Source organism: Bombus flavifrons, chromosome 15, assembly GCF_040668555.2.
Source record: "Bombus flavifrons isolate JBK064 chromosome 15, iyBomFlav1_principal, whole genome shotgun sequence".
NCBI classification, from domain to species: domain Eukaryota; kingdom Metazoa; phylum Arthropoda; class Insecta; order Hymenoptera; family Apidae; genus Bombus; species Bombus flavifrons.
Window position 1 is genome coordinate 10,134,341 of NC_138456.1, and position 17,295 is coordinate 10,151,635.

General features: G+C 42.5%; 1 protein-coding gene and 1 long non-coding RNA gene across 7 annotated transcripts in view; one reads left to right on the top strand and one right to left on the bottom strand.

Annotated features, from left to right (window-relative positions):
- LOC138187643 (uncharacterized) overlaps positions 1-3,225 on the bottom strand; it is a 46,703-nt gene extending 43,478 nt beyond the window's left edge. For 2 of the 3 annotated variants that reach the window (XR_011175230.1, XM_069128620.1), the window contains exon 1: positions 2,733-3,225. Coding sequence is in view for 2 of the 3 variants with exons in the window: in XM_069128620.1 (XP_068984721.1) it covers positions 2,733-2,858 (126 nt within the window). In the remaining variant the exon portion in view is untranslated. The remainder of the gene's footprint in view (positions 1-2,732) is intronic. The other variant, XM_069128621.1, reaches the window with a different exon arrangement.
- Positions 1-17,295, top strand: part of LOC138187651 (uncharacterized) — a 205,238-nt gene that overhangs the window by 131,287 nt on the left and 56,656 nt on the right. The gene's annotated exons all lie outside the window — the stretch shown is intronic.

Consider the following 17,295-nt stretch of genomic DNA (forward strand, 5'->3'; position numbering starts at 1 on the left):
AACACGCGACGAAGGAGGACGTGGATGGAAAAGAGGCTTTCCGTAGCGAGCGCATAATGGATCGAGGCAAGTGAAAGTCCCAGATTTAGCAATTTGCCCATTAGCGGTGCACGCCGACCTGGAAACGCTCGATGCTTTCCGCGTGACGGTATTCCGCCGCGTCCCTGACGTAATTCGACTCGGTGCACGCCGCACGCGTCCGCCAGCGGTTCTACGCGCGAAACGCTCCAACGAATTTAATTAAGAGCATACAGGAAAGTCGGCAGCGTGCATCGTGCAGCGTCTTACTTTCTTACGAGTCGCAGTTGTAATTAACGAGCTTGCTCGCGCTCAGACAGCGAGAGAAGAGAAGGAAAAAAAAATACTGTACGGTTATTTTTAGAGGCGGACCATCTGAATTTATGATCGCGATGCGTTTGGCATTGTGCAACAGAGTTCCGTGAGAACGAAACCACCGCCGCGATTGCGGCCTTTTAGCGCGTTTACCCGTCCTTTCCATCGCAATTCACCGCCAGTTTGCTCGATATCTCGACTAGTTTTTCTAATGTCTTTCGTTTCCATCAGGATTTCTTACGTTGACATTGAAATTAAAATATCGCGTAATTTTATTACTTCCAATCTTCGTCCTTTTCTCTTTCCTCTTTTTCTGTACGCGAGAGCGCGATCGTATCGATTAATTAGCAATTAAAGCATTTTTAATTGCAAACTATTTAATCATGAACGAGATTGTCCCGTAACCATGGAAATTCTCTTCTCTGTGAAATCGATATTGGAATTGCCGTCAGAGTATTTCGGCAATCGGTGAAACCATCGTGCTATCCGAGATTCTAAGAATCGGAGGAAGCGAAAGAAATCGAGTTCGAACTCGGTTATGCTTAAATTGGAACTGATGGCGGTGAATTTCTTCCGTGTAAGAATTCAGGTTATTAGAATGTAATTAGCATAGATAGCGATCGGCATTATGAAGTACCAAGCGTGTGTAAAGTAAGTAGCCACTTTACTGATTTAAAAGCGCTGATTTTCTCGATGGAAATCTTTCTTCGACTCGAAGGAAGAATATATATACGACTAACGAAGGCAAGATCATGAAAATGTTTGATTATACCTGTTCTAATATGCCCTCTTCTAATAACATTGCATATATGCAGATCTTTACGCACGCGTCTTTCTATAAGAAGTTGAAAAAAGATTATCGTAAGAAATTATCAAACGTTTACATTAATCGTACACATCCACAAGCAAGTTGCTTCGCATTTTCGCTTCAGTTCGTCAAAACTCGTTCATCTTGCGTTTTTCCACCATTTCTGTTTCCTTTAACGTTCCTTACAGGACTACGATCGAACGTAAATATTAACAAATATTAACGTGGCATACTTCCCTCGATTTCTTACACAATTTCATATAATAGGCGACACACGACTACCAGAGGCAAACTATAAAACTAACAAATCGGTTAGAAAATCGTTTATACGTGGGAAACTATTAAAATTCTAAATTCGTTGAAGCCCGAGATGAAGTGATTTATACAAATAGAATTCTCGGTGAGTTTATAGATCAACGTTTAAGCGGTAAACAATCTGTCATTCGCGTAATGCTGCTAAAAACGAATACCACGTCCATCGGTTCGGTAGAATTTTTATCACTGGAACGATCGTGTTCTTTCTCGAACTATCCGAGACTCGCCTCGCAGCACTAGAAAATTCCAAATAAACTCGTCAACAGGCTTTGATTAAGTGTTATCCTTATAAAAGTGCAAACTTCGCTGCGCAAGCGTTTCTCATAGAAGACGAGTTAACTCGTTCTGGTTGGTTGAGAAGTTAAAAGCCGTCGTGCAACATTTTTGCCGTCGTATAAATATACACATAGTGCAGCTTGTTTACTTTTCTTTGGCAAACCACAGTAGCTAATTCTTTTTTTACCAAGTATCCTCCGTCATAATGCGAATACCTTCGATAATTTTTCTCATTTACACTGATTAATATTGCATCTTTATGTTTTCCTCCTTCAAGTTCAAGTCCTTCCATATCATATTTCATGCGTTTTTATCAATATCGAATGACAGATTGGAAATCGCGGCGGTAAGAAGCAAAGACCGTTCGAATTAATATTATCGGTGAAATTTTATAAATCGCAAGTTCCCACATTATAGAAGATTGCAAATCGCACCATTTCTGTATCGTACTGTCACCAATTTTCTTCATAAACGACACTAATCTTTTGCGGCCATAAATTCCACCGTGACTCGGTGACCATGAGCTCGTAATCTTTTCTCACCTAGTTACACCACACGATCCTTCTAGCCCCGATTTTCATACGCCAGCCATGAGAATAGTAATAAAAAAAAAAAAAAAGAAACGCTCTCACGACCGCAACAGCAACACTAACTTGCTCTCGGCCAACGTTTTATGTACCTCGATTCATGTCTATTATGTATTCTATCGTGAAGCGATATCAATTCGTCCATAGATTGGTTGCACGGCGAAACAACACGAGTTGTGAAACAACACAGCGGTCGATCGATTCCGTAGCTTACCGAGGCGGATACCAAATACCATCTTTCCCATCTAGTTCCCATCGGAATCGACAGGCTCGTTTGGATATTGGTACACCGCGCTAGTAAAACGATCTCTGTGCATCACGTGGAAAAAAGGAGCGAACAAGGAAACCAAAAAGAAAGAAAAAAGAAAAAAGAAATATAAGGAGAGAAGAGGAACGAAAAAAAGTACTGGCACCTGCGTTGGGTAGCGCGGCGTACGCACCTTTCTCACTCGGGTCTCGGCCGATTCGAAAACGATATCTGCAGGTCCTTGAGATCCGGTAAACGCGTGGTATCTCTCAGGAGCCACGAGATCGAACATAGGCCCGGATCGTAGCACGCACGCGGTTCACCTGCACCATGGAACTCGCGACGAGAACGAGCATGGCCACGAACGAAAACGATCGAGCTTTCGATCGAAAACTTTCACCTGGACAGGTATCACCGACGATCCTGCTTCGCCTCTGTCCTTCGAATCGACGAGACCGGCCAACGATCGATACCGATCGATCAACGATCGACGATCGACGACAAACTGAACGGACGATCGGTCGACTTCTCGAAGGATCGGGCGGCAGGAAGAGGGACGCGGCGGCACGATCGATCCATCGATCGATCGAGGCTTGGAGGCGCGACGTGGAGCGGCCCGACGCTCCGGACGAGATCGTGCGACTAAAGCTCGCGCGCGTTCCGCGAGGACGCGCCGCGGACCGACCGACCGACCGAGCCACCGTACCCCCACCTTCCAACTTTGCTTTAAATAAACTGTATCGCGCAGACTCGGGGGCACACCGGCCGACTCCCGAGGATCTCCGCCGCCGCCGCCGCCGCCGCCTTTTCTCTACACACTCCCTTTCTATTCGACTGGCTTTCGGTTCTGCCTTCTTTTTTCCGCTGTTCCAACTAGCCCGTTTCCGGTTCCGTGCCAGATTTCCCGCTGCGCGACCCTTCTCTCCATGCTCTTCCAACCGATTTTCCTCTCGCTCCGACACGGTCCTAAGCATGCGTGCTTTTCTATCGCGCCACGCGATTAATGTGAAATTCTAATAGGCGGGCAATCGCTTCGCGGTGTACCGCGTTGCGTAACACGTTGATTCCGACCGCTTTTAAGGCATCTTCGTGTATTCCCATGAAGCTAAGGAGAAACGTGGTTTACGGTATACATAGACGAGAAGGATATTATTTAAAGATATTAAGTTAGGAATTAATATGATCTTCGATTCTCGTGTTACGAAAGGCACGGTTTGAACAATTCCGACTCATATTTCGCATTTAATTAGGCTTAGGGTTAGGGTCAAGTTAATTAAAATACCATTAAAAGCCGATTCCTTGGAAACTTGGAACACGCTTCGAAGCTATCGATGCGCACCAATACTTTAATATCTATGCGAGATTTCTCCATCATCTACAGGGATAAGTATTCAACGTTAGCTTGATTATCGCTGAATCGATGTCGACTACCACGGTTTAATTGCAGCGTTCGCGGTCTAATAAACAACCGTGTATTATATAACCTGTCCGTGTAATTAACACAGATTACTGCATCGTATTAATTTAGGATTTCGCCATGTAACCGAGTAAACTGTAACGCGTTTGTATAGCTCGCATAAATTCCTCCGGTTTAAAGCATCGTTTAAATATGTTTCACTGGATGGCGCGGTAGAAGTTATCGATTCCATTAATTCTCGTCGCGTACGTTTTCTAGTTTCAAAAAAATTAGACGAGCGAACAAGTGGCAATCTTCATTGAGCGACGAAGGCCATCGGATTATTTTGTCCTTCGGCGGTGATGCGTTATGAAACACTTCGAATCGTGTTGTATATGTATCGAGCGTATTGTAAAACTTATTAATAATAATTCTATCTGGCTAGTCGCCGTATTTTCCATCCCGTTGGAATATCTATTTATGGGCTTCTCCCAAGATCGTCAAATCCAATTAGAGTTTAATTGACTGCAGTTTCGTTAAAAAGGGATTTTTTTGCACGTGTAATTACAGTGTTATAATTCCATGCGTTACTTTTGTAATTAAATCCGAGGAAAAGTCGCGGAAGAAATATTTTCTTTGGCGGTTTTGGTATGTCATTCTTCGTGTGAACCAGCTCGTTACTTTCCAGGTTCTCCATCTTTCCTGCGTGTATACTTTAACGTAGAATCAGTTTCTTTTTTTTTTTTTTTATTGTTTTTATGAATTTAAAGGAGACTAACAATTTTGATTCAAAATTTAGCTACGGACGTAAAGTAAGCTTCTGGCTTGCTTGTTCGCTGTTACAATTACCGCGTCACTTACGTTTGATAATTTGAATTTACGTTATTTATCTACGATTGTCCAACAGTCCCTCAGAGATCGTCGTTACGTTTCGTTTTGAAAAATTTGAAAAGAACGAGGAAGTAATAATTCCATGAAACTGATTATACAATCATGCAAAGAGAGATAGGTACATACTAAACCGAGTAAGAAACGTTTTGCCAGTAAAAACAGGTATTCCGTGAGAAAGACCTCGCACGCGTTCTTACATTTCTGTTCGTTTATAACGAGATTTGCAAAAAAATTACGCAAAGGACGTGCTAGTTCTTTTGCCATTTTACTGTAATTTTTCTATAGAATACGCTTGTTCTTGACTTCCACGTTAGTCATAGTAACAGTAGTCGTTACTTGAAACCATTCGAAGGCAACCAGCAGATTCATCGAATATACATCCTGCCAAGTTTTGTGATCTTTCAAGTATTTTCAATGCCCTTTTTCGATATTTTCTTTGACACCGATATTTTATCCGTTTCATAGAAGAACTATATTCTTTCCTCGATATCTCCTTTTCCTTCCGCGTTTCTTTCGTTATGTTTGCTCCAACGCGATTCAAATTATTCAACTTTTTACTCTACTATGCTTGTACCATAGTTACTTTTCTATAATTTCATTTTGATTTAATCGCGTTGCTACATATATGATTTCACGTGTACTTCTAAACTATTCATAAATCCTGTTCACCAGATGCTGTTCGAACATATGGTGTGCTACTTTTCTGGATTCCCGAGGAACCGCTATACAACGCGACTCTCTGCGACATTGACCTCCGTACCCCGTTCATAAGATCGCAATATCCGTTTACGTTTTCAAGATCGTATTTAATCCTCGCTATGTCTATACGAACAATTAACATGAATTTACCGATGATTACTCCTTAACCTCCAACGCATCGCAGGATGTCGTCAATCTTCGGACGAATCGCCACGTTCTACGCTACTCTATACTTAACGGAGAAAGTATTGGTTTTGTGCGTGAAATTTTTAGCTCACGATTTTTTGGCTAATTCCTCGCTTACAGTTATCTACATCGTTTCCGCTTTATTTACTGTAATGGTTAATTTCGATCACGCAACGTTCAAATTTAACAGAGACTAGATTTATCAGCTAGATCTTCAACCACTTTATGTAAATATGAATTTCTTGCCAAAATATCTTCCACGTTTGATGTTTGAATAACGTTAGACACGCGTTACGCAACGTTAAACACGTTATGAAACGTAAATTCAATCGCGAAACTTTGTTGACTACGATCCTTCATAGGAAAATGATACTGTTCGCTGTTGTAATACGCAGGATGCTTCGATAGATCGTTGCCAAACTGATACAGCAAATTGATTGGATGAAAAAAGTACAAACTAACGCGAGTCTAAAAATGATTTATCGAAGACGTACAAGGAGCAAAGGAGAATCATCCGTTAAGTACTGTTGTAAATACTTCTCCATTTCATAGCTACATTATAGTTACTGATTGATGAGTAAATAACTACATATCATCGCTGTCAATTATTGGCTTACTTGACCTTACGAAGCCTTGATAATTTATTCTTATAAGGTAAAAAATTCCATTTTTATCTTAGAAAATAAAATTGATTCTCTGTGTGTATTTGATAGCCGATAGAATAAACATATAACGATTCTTACACGTTGAATCGCGTGGTTCTTTAATTTTGAAAGATCATCTCTGAATAGTAATCATAATAAAAGATAAATTAGAAGATTGAAATGTTTCGTGATAATCAATGCTCGGTAAAATAATTAATCATATGCCGGTTTGAAATATTTTAAATATTCATTAGGTATCAAAATTTGTCTTCGAGCTCGTCCGATCAAGATTTAGATGAACAATAATGCCTGAGCATAGCCCGGTCGTGATAGCAAAAACAGGTACCGTTAGCGGATTATTAATATTCATGATGTCAGCGATACGCTCGGGCATTGCGATACAAGGTTTCCTTGTACCCTATTCATCGAACGTGCCTGTTTCTCGGAAAAACGAGCAACTGCGTATCGGTATGCAAGCAATAATGCAACACGATTGATCGTTGTGCAACGTTGCACCGCTACCGATACTGTTTCTATGGTGTATTAACGTTGGTCGATGCGAAACTCGCCTCGTTCACCAGTTGGTCACCAATGGCCAGGATTCTGAAATTTATTTTTACCTGTCGTTACATTGAAAAACTAAATTATAGGAGACACCGTACGTAGCAATAACAGCGTAGATTCAGCGACCAAGAAAAATCGTAGTTATCGTGGCATATTCAGAAAAATTATTCGAGCAACGATAAAAATCTCACTGTATAAGAAGCACCGTGAAATCTATAGATTCCATCGCTCAACTATCGTTAACTATATTATCCTCTAACTTAATTAGAACTAACAGCATAGTTTAACATCTTCTACTTCCTCTACGTCTCTTCCTTTCATCCAACCTGCCAATAACTCAGCCAACTAGAATATGTTTTTTCATCTACTTTTCTTGCCTCGCCTTCCGAAAGGAAAGAAAAGATTCGAAAGAAATCACACGGTATACTCCCTTTCGTCGCTTCCTCCTTCGAATTCCCCGTTGATTATTTGCCCCCTTGTACAAACACACTCGCGTACACGCACATATCGTCCATTACGGTGTCGAAAACGCTTTCACGTCCCGACACCTGCTAATTACTCCGGAACGCGGAGAATATTGATGGCAGTGTTTAGACGAGAAATTGTTACTTGGCCGTCATTGTCCCCGTAATTACCGGTCGCGGAATGATTATTGACTTGCCACAACGCTGATTACAACGACGAGCAGCGGCTCCGTTCATTGTAGGCTGGGGACGCGCCGCGCCGGCCTATTAATACGTTTCTCTTCTCTTCGAAGCGTGTTGACCGAGGTCATGGATGGAACAGAGAGAACATCAGCGCCCCTATAACGTGCATCTTCGTTTTGAATTATGCCTCATTGTGCCTCGTCTGGAATCGCGACTGGCATTGTGCTAAGGATACGTGGACGTGATTGTTTGCCTTTGACTCCAGTCACACCCTGCTAAGCATTTTTTTGCATTTTCTCTCTGTTTCTTCGCTTCTTTCCTTTTTTCGTGTTTCTCGGCTGTCTTTCAACGAAGAAACGCATTTGCCAGATACTTTATCGCTGGCGTTATCCTCCGTGATAGATTCGATGAACGCCCCATGATTATACGCATTGTCCGGTTATGTTGTTTCGTCACGTTGTTGTTTCAGAGTGGTTGATCGACAAAGAGAGCGGATAGTAGTCGATGCCAAGTATACTTGCCTTGATTTTTGTTTCGATCGTCGTCGATGTACGATCGTCTAGCTCTGGTTCTTTTGTTGCCGTAGCAGGTTTGTTTAGAGGTTTCAAAGCGAATCGTTCGAATAAAGACGAGATTGACAGATTGAAACGAAACTCGCGTCTTGCACGAATCCATGATAATCCGATATTTTTCCACGTTATTTTAAATCTTCTCTCTTCTTTCTTCGCATTATCGTCGAAAACGCTTGGAATACCCGGAGAAGCTTTTAACTTGGACTAAGCCTCACGGCCTCGTCGCCAGTGATCTCCAGCTCACTCACGTCGATCGCCTGCAGAATCACATCGCATTAATTACCATACGCATGCCGTGTTGCGTGGTCGTTTTACCTGGTCGTTCGAGTGAAAGTTTCCGCGAATCTCTAATCTTGCGCGGCGCGGATCGCCGAGAAACGGCGTTAATCATCGACGATTCACGTCCGGTTGAACGTGCTAATGCGGACGTTATCAAAGCGTGTTAACTTGCGTGACATCCTGAGCGACGGAGCTGCCTGTCGGTTTTTCCGCGCCGCTCAAAGGGACGAGTGTCATCAAACATGCCGTACGTATTCCCCGGGTTTGTACACCGCTCACGAGTCTAGTAAGTACGCGAGTACATGCGTGTACTCTCGCGCTCGCTCTCGCATACACGCGTGAACTGGCCTTAACCCAGTGGTTCTCCGTCGTTGCTTCGGCAGAATTCTTCGTCTCGAATCGTTCTGTCATCGAAGAAAAATGTGTACGTATCATCGACATCGTTTTCCACGACAACGAAGTTGATCCGAGGAAAAATGAAAAGAACATTCCGCGTGGAAACAGACTCAGGTATATGGGAAAAAATTATCATCTCTCGATTTGTTATCGAAACGATCGACGTTAAATTATTGCGAGGATTTAATTAAGACAGGAGGATAAGTTTTATCGAATAGCAGGAATATTCGCTTAATAGACCAAGTTTAGATATCGCAACGGATAGGGGAAAGATTGAGAACCGTCGCGTCAGTTCCCTGCTTAATCATTTTCTCCAAAGAAACGTTCAATGTCAGTTTAATCGCGCTCCCTTGACAAACTTCCATTAGATAAAAAGTAAGAATGAAATAAAAGGAGTAATTATTATTCACCGGTCGGAATCGTACAGCGCATCTATACGTTGGAAGCTGGATACGTAATCATATCCTCTGTAAAAATTTCATATATCTTCGAACCATATCTTGCTTCGTCCGTGAATAAACAACGTTATCAATAAACCATTGATTTATAAATTTAGCGAAACGCATCTTCTCGAAATAATTTCACAACTTAATCGCTTCTATCAACTAACCAGCCGTCAAACAGCTAGGAATAATGATTTTATTCAACCGTGGGTCAATATATTTCTCGAGGAGAGCGTAGCGTAGCCATTGCTGGCACACGGAAGCATATCGTCTATCGCTGCAAGACGGATGACCTTCCGAAGGTCAGCGCCTTTGCTCTTCAACGTCGCTGCAGTTGCACGCAAAACTATTCCGTCGATAATCCTGTACGTGTAACAAATTGAATGCATTTAATTAAGTTTCGGATGGAATGGCAGCTTCGGTAGAATAATATAATGTACGAACGCAGTAATGCAAATAATTAACAACTGTTGAGGATACAGGCCTTTATTAATGCGCCTCGAGTTCGTGCGAGCGTAGAGCGAAACACCATCGAAGCGTTTTCCTTCTTTTTCCTTAACGAACACAACGAGCCCGAGGGAAGTTGTAAAAAAGAAGTTACATCTTTAAGATCGAAAGCCAGCTGTAAAATCGAATTTTTCTCCTACGGATATGCATCCCTGTAAAAATAGGATTATGGATCTTCGTGCCATTTCGCGTACTATCCGCATCGCTAACTCCGGTTGCAGTTATCAAAAATCACCGAAACGATCGATCGAAATCTACTTGTCAATCGACGATTTTAAAAGTTCCGCTCAGTCCGAAGGATGACCAGTCATAATTCTTCGCGAACGGGATATCGATCCTGCCAGCTAACGACGTGTCATTCAGCGACAAGATCCCACGATCCTGATGCTTACGTAAATAATTGCCGTTCCAGTTCGCGTTTGTTTGTACGTCGCATTTGCACGCTTAAGCTTGATTGCATCGTGGTTGACGCGACGTTGCGGCACGCAGTCCTCCTCCATGTTAAGAGGCAATCCCGTGCAGAAGTGGTACTGCCGACCTTGTTTTGCAACAATGTTATGGATGTACCACACGTTGCACGAGGAACGCGCAATGTTAAACGGACGATGGTAATAATTTCTATGGCGCTTTACAATTTACAAAGGCGAACTGAGACGCGCGAAACTTTTATTTCCTTGAATCGCAATTTGTTTCACCAGGCACGGAATTTAGCGAGCGTGTACGTTACAGCGTAGTCCTTTTCGGATTATACGAAATAGTTTGAACACTTTGAAAAATACAGCCTCGATGATGCTTCTTTTCTAAACTTCGGAACAGTTTCCAACCGACGTGCGAAATAAGATTGTCGGTTTTACGAAATAAATATTTTAGATATAATTATCGCCTTCAACGAGCGATACAGCTTTGACGCTTTAATAGCAGCAACGGCAACATCACCAGTCAACACTCGCATTCCACGTCAACCGAACCGCCATGCTATCTGTCGGTGAAACACGCGTTGACTCTCAATCAGCGCTGCCCGGTGGAAAAAAGATCGATTGGGACGCGCCACGGAGGTCATTAATCGGCCTATAAATAATCATGAATCTCTGTAAAGGGAAGCGGCTTAATGAAAATGTCAATGATGCCGCAAAAACGGAACTTGCGTTCTGCCACGGAACAACGTCATTCAGCGGTCGCACGCGGTCGCGATCGATCGGGACACGGGCGCGGTTTCTTGCCCGATTGCACGCTCTTTTTCACGGCGTTGATTTGCGCGCTGGGCATTATTCGTCATCGCGGACACCTCGCTTGACCGCACCACGGCCAAAAAAGCGAGCCATACCGCGTTTCGCCACCGGGGACGCATCGAATCGCGGTTTCGACGCTTATTTCCGCTTTGTCTCCGAGTGCAAACTTTTTCCGCCGCGATATTACCTCGCTCTTGTCCCGTTTTATCTTTGCTTTTTCCCACCCGTCCTTATTTCTCCCCCTTTTTTTTCCACTTTCCTTTGCTCTTTCTTTTTCGGCATCGTTTTACTGCCTGTTTGACCTGTATAAATGAATTGAAAGCGTGGGTCTCGTTGCCTTACCTTCTTTGGTTCGTTGTGGTTTACGATGTTTTTCACATTACCATCGAATATATATTGGCAGTTTGATCCGACCGATTTTTTAGCGTGGAACGTTAGGTATTTCACGGAAAAACGAAACGATTGTTCCCGGTTACTTTGGACTTCGTTTACTTTATAAAATCCTACGCAACGTTGCCCGTGATGCGATCAAGTTGTTCTTGGTATTTTAATAGCAATAATATTGCGAAATGTGGAATTTCGCGATTTATCGATTAAGAATTCTCCACAGTGTAGTGTATATTTTATTCGATACGGTGTATAATTACAGGTATTTGTATAAACACTTGCCAATTTACTCGTAACAACGACGAGACAAGCGGGAAGCGAGTTATACTCGTAGCGGTACTTCTAGTTGCCGCCACCATGGGGTTTCTAGCGTGACAACGGAACCTCTGTTTCTTACAAGTCCCATATCCAATCATAGATCCATCAGAGTAAATCATTTCCTTATAACCTTTCCTAAACATACGCATTGCCTCTTAAAACATATCGCGATGCGTCTATAAAATAAAATTACCTCTCAAATATAGAACGACGTAATTTTCTCGTTTAACTTTTAATAGCAGCAACATATCCGAATTAAGCAAATTATCGTTCTATCGTTGATATGTTAAATCGGTTTCCATTTCCTCCGATTCTCGATTCGATCAAGAAATAATTATCGAACGTACTAAAGAACGAATTTTACATTCTCAGCCCGTCATTTCCTGTAGGTACCTTACTCACGATGACCGACGATTCCTTCGCAAACAACGTCATTCCAGATCCAACTTTCTCATCGAATGCCAGAATATCGATTAACATAGTTGGAGAGCAATGGCGAAAAAGGCAAGCTTTAGTGAGAAACAATCTCGCGTTCGAGATCTGGCTCGCGAAACGTAGAGACCGTGGCAAGAAGTAGAAGCCTCCCGGTGGTCTCCGTTTTTACGGTCTCGTACTGGTTCACCAGCTCCAACTTCGTTAGTCCAAGGCTGTAGGCGATGCGATGTATTTATTCCTAGCTCGTAAATTGCGCAACCCTTGCTGCAGCGTCGCGCCCCAGGTCCGATTATTAGTAATATTTAACAATGCAAATAACGCTAGGTGGAAACCGCTGCCACCACCTGGTCGCCATTTAAGGGCGTACCGTCGTCGCAACGGGCCGCGGTAACCCGCAGAAATTAACGCTTTGCAACGAATAAACGTCGAAAGACAAATTTACATTGGCCTTCGTGCGCGCGCGTTCGCGCTATTACGCGCTTGCACTCGCCGGTACTTTTACAAATATCGTCCACGGACAAAGAAAAACAACATATACGCGGCCAACGAATACCAAATACGTGAGTCATCTCACAGTGTGGCTACTTCGTTTTCCGTCGTAACGCGCCCCGTAGCCTCGCAAAAAGCCTCTATCACGCTGATAAGTTACTTCAAAGTCACCTCTTTCGAGCCTCGTTTCTCTCCTTTTCTCGACACGAGCATCGAAACAAGGCGAGGCTCTCGCCTACGTCAAGCAACGACGATTTTTACTATTGTCGCTGGCTTTTAACGCGACAGGTCGAGTTTCACGCAGGGGATGGTTTCGCGTTGCACGTTGCGAGTGGTCGATATGTTTAACGAACTCACGACCTTTGGTTTCAAAGATCTTTGCAACGCGAAATTGAATTTTCGATAGATGACGAAATGTTTTTCTCAGCTAATGATTCTCCAGCAAATATCTCGTCTCGCAGCTGTCAGTAAGTTTAGAAATACGATTAATTGAGTTATGCAAAAAAAAAAGGAAGAGGTATGCAACAGTTCTCATTAATCTGTTTATTTAAAATCTCTTGGAAAAATGTTTTACGCGATTTATCTATTTCATTGATTTTTATAGCGAAGAAAAATACGCAGGAATAATTCGCGATACGATTCAACGTAGAACGTTTTAACATTCGTCATTCTTCATGGAGAAATCCTGGTGAGCGATGTTCGATAAATACGCACGCTGAAATTTCTTTTTGACATATTAGCGAGCATAAAACGATGCAATTAATTCTTTTCACTTACGGCCTGCCTAGCTGGACCAAGATAAATGTTCCAGAAAAGACATTGCACAACGGGTCTCGCGCGCATATGTACCGAATATTTCATCGCGGATACAACACACTAAACTCAAACTGTATTTTTTCTATTTCGTTGTGACGTTCGCTCGTTGGAGAAAATATTTGGAACGGCTACACCGTCTTAAGATATAAATAATATTAGCCTAAAGTCAGGAATACTGTTCGCGTCTTTATCGTTGAAGAACAAATTTTCTTCGATTAGAAAATTGTTATTTCTCTAAGTAAATTTTTATTCTCTCTAAGTAAAATTATAGTTGCGAGACACGTAGCTGACACAGGAATACAAACGGCTTCGTACTGCCGTAGTTCCATCGTATCGAAAAACACTCTGTATAATAAAAAGGCAATACAAAGTCGCCTTGCTCCTCTTAACCATTCATAAATATTAAACTCTCAATTTCTCTTATAGTCATGTTCGCGCCATCTTGGGTTCGGAGAGCCGCGGTAAATTGTGCAACACGGCGATGATGCATCGGGCGTGCATCTGACCATGCATGTGCATGCACGCGGCCAATCTTTGATCATTTGCCATTTTAAATTTTAAACTGTTTCGCACGGTGATCGAAGCTCTGCGATTTTTCCTGAACGTTACAAAGGCACTTCCTTCGATCGTTAACTCGACACGCCTCGTATAAATCCTCAATGCGCTAAACTTAACGAGTTAAACTTAACCGAAGTTGGAGATTTTCGCGCGGAGAAAGTAACAGTAATTAAGAGATAAATATAAAGGTGTGTCGTGTACATGTATATCGGCCTATGCCATAAACAGTAATTACGAAAAGCGGAATCTAATAGAGTTTTAATATAGGCACTGTAAGAGGAAGAAAAAGAAGGCCAATATTATTACGGTACATAGGGATAATCACACAAATTTAATCAAAGTAATAATATGTTTACTGGAAGAAATACGATAAAACAAAGACGAAGAAAATGTTGAAAGCAAGAAGGTTTCTATTAAATAAATCGGGAAAAACTTTTTCTGATTATACGTCGAAAGCAGTGGGAAACGCGGGCTTCGTGTAAGAGTAGATCTTTAACTGAAGAAGTAATGATGATCTACATCAGTCTGTACGTGAAACTGGTAGTTACTAAGAGTTTGCTATAGATTGGCTAGATGCTAGATATTTGTAGATATTAGTATCTTGTACAGGACCATTAATATTGATTAAAACTATAATTGGATAACTAGCTAGATTAGGTTATTAGCTTCGGCAGATTATAGCTGAAGTACTTTCAACAGATAGATTAACGATAGCTCATCTTTCATAACCTAGCATCTTGCAATTTAACATTTTACTATCTCTAATACCACTTCGTATCTTTCCTTAATCACCCTAATTTTTCCATAGATTCTACCCGGTAATAACATTTAACAAACACCTACTGTGTACTCTGGTGTACCCTACGTTCGCTCTTTTTTCCCCCTTGCTCTTTAGTTAATTATATGCAAGCATATTTCACACCTCATCTATCTTCATTTGTTTCGGAAATCTTACCCTAATGCGCCTTACAGTTAAAATTAACTTCATTTAAGGGGCTCCTAGCGTTGCATAATCCAAGTAATTAATCAAAGTCTCGTAACGTGAAAATCGGTGATCTCCATTTATTGCGACGACACGCGGGCCTCGATCGACTGACTCGTGTCGATGAAATCCACGTATCGAACCGTTGTTACTCGAACGAGAAATCGCAAGCAACGGGAGGAATTAACGGACTCTTATTGAACATATAAATTCCAATTATACGAACTATTTGTTAATCGACGAGTTCGGATAAATGCACTTGCAACGTATTGCTTATTCGTACGATAATACGGAGCGGATAATTGTTTTTCGGTTGGTTCCGTAATTGGTATCTCGCGGCAAGAATTTTAATTACCCTTTCTTCGAAAGATCGCGCGCGGCAAATGTTCCATTAACGAGCACTTGGTTCGTGGATTTTTCATAGGGGACGCGAACTTGCGACCGCAAAGCAACTCGGCTCTGTACAGTTATTCTGTCATTTCCGTGCGTTCGACGGATGCTCGAGGACGAGCGAACGTACCTCGGCCGATTACGCTTTACGAGCGAGTAACGAGCCTCCAGGCCTCTCCGTTGAACCTGAACTGGGTCACTTGGATTGTTCAGGCTGAAGGGAGACGCTGGATAACGAAGAGACCGTACCGAGAGACCACGGGCACAGAAACAGCACGACGATTAAAATGAAATCGTTCGAACGAACGTTATCGTGCGTAAGATTAACTGCATCCAGCGAGAAATTGGAAAATGTAGCGTATTAGATAACGAAAGGAGGAAACAATAGCGGAAAAGAACGCGACTAGTCTAACAAAATACGGAAAGTTAGCACAACCTTCAAATAAAAACCAGGTATCGGGGAAAGAAGAAAGCGACAGATCAGAGCTGGCGAAGGTTTCGTGGACGATAAAAGCAGCGCGTGCTCGCGCTAGCTAGCGTGTTTGCGCGACCGGTGTCGATCCCGGTTAATATTACTACGGCATTGTTCGATGATTTTTTTTTCCGTCGAACGGAGATAATTCGAGGCATACCGGGTTTATGAGTGTATCGCGGGACAGCCAAGGAATGCCTCTAAATACCGGTTACAGGCCGGGCAATGCTTCCACGCGGCAAACTATTATTTCTGCTTGTGCACCGGTGGATGTAGGATTTGCCGCGCGCCGCGCCAGTCGCTCGTTCATTTGTATCTGTTGCAACGATTGCGCGCGCGTTCGCCACGTATATACGCGGCCACGAGGTGGCAGGATACGAGCAGATTTTTCACGATCGAAGCGTTTCCAGCATCGCATCGGCCGCGATCGCACGCGAGCCGCGTATTACACGCGTTCTTGCGAATCGTTCGATTTAACACGCGTGGCCAACGTGGATCGCGTGGCTCAACCCTTTAGCCACGTAATTGCTTCAACAACGAAACACCAACGTTCCACCGGAATTCACCGTCGCGTCGGCCAAACGATCGGAACTCTTGGTTCGTCGGATCACGGTCGGATACGTACTTGCATGTTCCTTTTTTGTTCCACACACGTTCTTTGTTGGCCGGTGAATTCGATGGAGTTACGCGATCTCGTGACAGGTAAAGCCTACTTACAGATCTACAGACGTTATCTATCGATATGTGCGCGTAAGCGAAATGCAGAAGATAGGAAATAGTTTTTTTACAGAAAAAACAAGGAAAAGGAATTAAAGTGAAAAGTAAAAAGAAAAGAAAGTGGAGGAGATAGGACCAGGTTTACTGGTAAAAGTGTGAAATTGTCGGAGGATTTTAGCGATGTAATTTATGGCGAAATAGCGTAATAAGTTTATCCGCTGACGATTTGATTATGTCTACTACGTTGATGATGGCTATTTGATGTTTATTTTCTGGTAATAACACGTTAGAATATCATCATCTGGTGCCATGAAATTTTTAATGTATGAGAAGTACACAGTCGTTGACGTACGCCGCGTATCTTTTACGACTCATATTTTACAAAGAAGCCCCCGTATGAGTACACTATAGTTAATATAACTCGGAAGAATAGCTTGTCGGAAGATTCAACAAACAAATTTTAACGTAATCCAAGTTACGTTGCTGAGTTACGCGAAGGCGGCAAAACCGCGCTGCGTCGTAACTCTGGTATTAGTGGACTATTAATTAGAGACTGATCGTGCAGGATCGACACGAGCAACAAAAAACTAGACAGTCCAAATAATTACGTTAGCCGCGATAAATTGACTTCTATCTGCTACTTGGGCTCATCTATTTCCCGCGGAATAAACAAACAGAGAAAAAAGGCCGACAATTGCCTGACGTAAAGCGA